Here is a 4582-nt window from a genome sequence, read left to right on the forward strand (position 1 = left end):
GGCTGCGAAATGAAGGAGGAGGCGCGCCACCCGATGAGTATTCCGGGTTCTCTTTCCGACCGGCACCCAGACTCCTGGGACGACTGAGCCCGCAAATGGACTCATAGGAGGGATGGACCAACTCACCAGGAGCGGCCACAGGATGAGGTAAGCTCCCGGGAAACAGCCCCCAGTCAGGTCCCATCTCTGGATGGAAGAGGAGCTTGATCACCTCTAATCTTTAGTTAGAAGGCATTGGTCAGGGTCTCCCCAGTGGGCCTTCCAAAAGAGGGGGAGGCATTGTTTTAACGTGGCGTGTGAATGAATGAATGGGCAGCCCAGTTGGCTTGACTCGGTCAGATACAAATTTGTGGCTCCACAGCTGGGCACCCTTAAGGTCCCCTAAAGGCTAGAAAGTCCAAGTGGGCTCATCTGTGGCTCCGCAGTGTACAGCATACTATGGCACCACTGGACTAGTGTCAGATAGTAAGTTACAAAGCTGAGTCTGCTACGGCTAAGTATCACCTAAGCTCCTTTGGGACGCAGCCAGATGAGCGCCTGAGTGGTCTCCTCTCTGGAGGAGGCACCCACCCTTGTTTGTCTTTGCGTCACCAACAAGGGGTGGGATACATGGGGAGTTGGGGGGTAGTATTAATTACTGATTCGGCTTAAGAATTGTCTATCTCCAAATGGCCCTTTTGACATAGGGGCCCTCTGTCGAATTATTTTCTTGGAATTTTAAGGTCTATGTTCCCCTTCCATTAGGAAGCTCCCTAAGGCAAACATAGGTAGAGGTTCCTCTAAGTCAACTGTCTTAAATTGTATGTTGAAAAAAAAAATTTTTTTAAGGCTTCTCAGGGGATTACGGGGTCAAGTTGACTCCAGGAAAACTTTGTACTCTGTGAGCTTGAGCGGACTGACCGACTCAGGAAAAAACAAGGAAGAGCCAGCAAAAGACATCCAATTTATGTTAGCCACCTGCTGTACAATCATTGAAAAGGACCGCATTCTAATGGCGGCCAGTCAGGAGGCAGATGAGGCCTTTGCTAGGAACCCCCAGGGCCATACCCCTGAAACAGAGGAGTACCTTTAGCTGATCCTGTTTGGAATTATAATACCCAAGAGAGAATGGCTAGATGTGCCAAATTTCTAGAGGCCCTCATGGGGGGAAAGAAGCTTAGAACCATTGCTCAAGAAAAAGATGATAACCCGGCCAGCTTTTAAGCCAGCTGGAAGAATCCTTCAGGAGGTATACTAATGTAGACCCCACTTCCCCTGTGGGATTAACTTTGTTAGGCCAGTCAGCCCCTGATATCAGATGCAAGCCTCAAAAGCTGCAAACAGGGCCACAGACTAACCAGAATCCATTACTAGATATGGCCTTCATGGTCTATAACAATCGAGATCTTCAAGAGGGAAAAACAAAACAGAATAAAGAAAAAACAACAAGTCAGGATTATGGCTGTTGCAATTGGTTAGGCCCTTGGTACCCGACAAGCGTCCGTTAAGAGACTGGGGAATAAGGAGCCATTGAGTTCTTGCTTCAAATGCAAGAAAGTAGGACATTGGGCAAAGCCCCCGAGTCCCTGCCACCATGCAAAGAAACCGGTACTAATCCCTGGCATGGAGAATTGATTGTCCACACTCCCAGAGAGGAGGGCGGCCAGCCGACACCCTAGTAGCCCAGGTCCGGGGACTGTGTGACTGAAGAGGCCTGGGGCCGTCCTCGCCGCCCTTGCCCAGGAATGTGGTCATCACTACCGAGGGACCCCGGGTAACTCTGGATGTCATGGGTAAGCAAATTCAATTTCTTCTAGATACAGGGGCAACCTATTCTGTTCTCCCTGCATTTACAGGAAACCCTCCTCGCGAACTACGATTATCATAGGAGTAGAAGGGGCAGGCAAGGTCAACCATTTCACTCCACCACTGACCTGCCAATTTCAAGATCAGATCTCTCAGCAGGAATTTTTAATAGTTCCGATCTGCTCATCTTCCTTGTTAGGACTGGATATTTTAACTAAATTAGAAGCAATGTTGTAACTTGGGTGTAAACCCCCCAGATTTTTAATGCTTCAAGAATCAGCTAACATACCAGAAAACGTTGACCAACAAGTTCATCGAGTGGCTTGGTATAATGGCAAGCCCGAGCTAGCCAGGACTGTTGCACCAGGAAAAGTTCAGCTTCTATGCTCCTTCACCAAGACCCAGACTTATCATCCGGGCCACTGATAGGAGCGACTGATAGGGCCACTGATAGGGCCACTGATAGGAGCGACCCAGACTAATCATCCGGGCCACTGATAGGAGCGATCTCGGCAATCAGGAATATTCTCCCCCTTCGCCCTTGGACTCTGAAGGGGAAATAAGTTCTCTCGGGACCCCAACTATTTCATCGTTCCCTGAGGGAACTAGATGTGCACCCCCAGGGAAGTTACAAAAACTGATGATGAGGAAATAAGAGTATGTGCATGACCTTGATCTATATTTGTCTGTGTTCTATGTAATATGGTGGTTCGGTTAAAATTCTAACATGATGGAAAGGAAAATGTTTTTGGTAACGGAAGGTATAAAGTATAGAGATTTATTTTGAAGGGAATTGAAGGAAAGGTATTTGTCTAAAAAGTTGGTTATTTCTGAATGAGTAGGAAGAGGCGAACTAAAGGAATGAGGAAAGTAGTAGAAGGTTTGTAAAGAAAAATCCTGAGAGAAACGTTACGTGATTAAGCTAAAGAAGATTGGAAGTTTAAACGCCAAAAGTAAGCTAATGCAAAACTAGGGTTGTGTTTTAATGTTGCTTAGATGATTAGTCTGCTACTAATGTTATGGAAAAGTTTTCTGAGTAGAAAACAAGGATTCCGTGCTTAATCAAAATAATTTCTGAGTTTTATGTTGCCTTAAGTTTTCTGAGACTTTTAGAGAATATACTAACATTGGCCCAAAGTCTGAGGGCCAGACACTCCTGGCTATACATTTCAAAACTTGGTCTGTGCCCAATATTCAAAGGAAGCTCCAAAAGTTGGCGCCTAGACCCCAATCCCACAGGCTGCCTTGGTGCCAGATGTCTTTAAGGTATCCGATAACTGGGACAGGGCAGAAAAGGAAGCAGAGTACAAAAAAAGGCACAAATTTTAGCTGCCATCATACAGGGACAATCTTGAGGTGACTCTAGGCAATAAAAACCTTGCAGGCCTGGAGGGCCTCGATCACGGTCAGCCACGATTGGCATCATCGGGACTGGGGCATAATCAACGTGCAAACTGCAAAAGGAAGGGCACTAGAAAGGCGAGTGTCCATTTAGCCCTGGGAAGCCAGGGAGGGGGACCTCATAAGCCCTCGTCCCACATAGCAAACCTATGAAGGGGCCGCTCTCTCCTCCAACAACGGAGGCCCAAACACTTGCAAGCTCCTGTGCTAGAGAAACACACCGTGATCACAATAGTGGAAAGTCAGATCCCCCTCGACATGGCAGGAAGAAAAAATGGAATTTTTACTAGATACTAGAGCTACCTACTCTGTCCTGACTCATCCCATAGGCCTCTCTCCAGTGCTAACTGCACAGGGACAGGAACAGTCAGCCTAATGTAATTTCCTCTTCCCATAGTGAGACCAGGACTAGCGATGAAGTTCTCTGCCACGCATCAAGACTGGGGTCCAGTGCGGAAAGCGCCCGGTCTAGAAAACTGGGACACAGCCAGAAAGGGGGGCAGCCCCCTTGCATACCACACAAAACACGTTTGTGTGGAACCTGAGGCTAAACCATTCGTAGATAACCTGCCTCCATGTCAGAGTTTCCTACTAGCAGAGTAACTACCTCCCCGCAACGTGGAAAGTCAGCCCTCAAAGCAAACGGAAAGGGCCCCGAAACTCAGGAAGGATAAGGCTATGTTTGCTTTAAAAGTTTCTACTATAACCAGTGCAAAAATGCATAACATTTACTAAGTGTACTAACTAATGTTTTAACATCTCAGATAATATGACCTTGAACTGCAGCTCCACTACTTCCGTAAAGGACTGAAGAGGCATTTCAGCAGGAAACCCAAGACCCGGCCATGATTAAGGCAGAAAGGGAAAGAGCTCCATGAAACCCCAGTAGGCAGGGACTATGACCCGTCTCAGCAGGAAGCAGATATGGAAGAAGAGACCTCCCATCCGTCAACACCCATATCAATAACAAGGTGATTCATGGCTCTTAGAAAGGAGTTAGGCAGGAAAATTATTAGGGGGTTTCTGGGCCTGCCTGCAAAGACACTGAGGTCATCCTATCCTGGAAGGGATCCGCCCTACTCCGTCAACAATTGAATGATTCATGGGGGTCCTAGTCCAGAATATAGAATTGGGGATCCTGCCTTCTCCCACCTGCAGGTGCTTCAAGCTCTCTTATTTGGTCCCTGTATCCTGAACTGTCTTGTCAAGTTTGTCTCCTCGCGCCTAGAATCCATGACGTTACAGGTGGTTGTGACTTCCGGACCACCCTTAAACCAGCCAGGAAGATCAAGAGGTTGATGCCCTATAAGAAATTTAAAGGGCATCAAAAGGGGAGGAATGAAGAGGAATTTTCCACGCAAATGGCCAACCTAGTAACCAGCTCTCTGTTCTGCTT

At 47.3% G+C, this 4582-nt stretch overlaps 1 protein-coding gene across 1 annotated transcript in view; it reads right to left on the reverse strand.

Moving 5' to 3' along the window:
- Positions 1 to 4005, reverse strand: part of LOC105309033 (zinc finger protein 418-like) — a 15683-nt gene extending 11678 nt beyond the window's left edge. The window contains exon 1 of the mRNA XM_011385113.2: positions 3961 to 4005. Coding sequence (XP_011383415.2) covers positions 3961 to 4005 — 45 coding nt within the window. The remainder of the gene's footprint in view (positions 1 to 3960) is intronic.
- Positions 4006 to 4582: the final 577 nt, after the last annotated feature.

The sequence above is a fragment of the Pteropus vampyrus genome, unplaced genomic scaffold (genome assembly GCF_000151845.1).
Source record: "Pteropus vampyrus isolate Shadow unplaced genomic scaffold, Pvam_2.0 Scaffold659, whole genome shotgun sequence".
NCBI classification, from domain to species: Eukaryota; Metazoa; Chordata; class Mammalia; order Chiroptera; family Pteropodidae; genus Pteropus; species Pteropus vampyrus.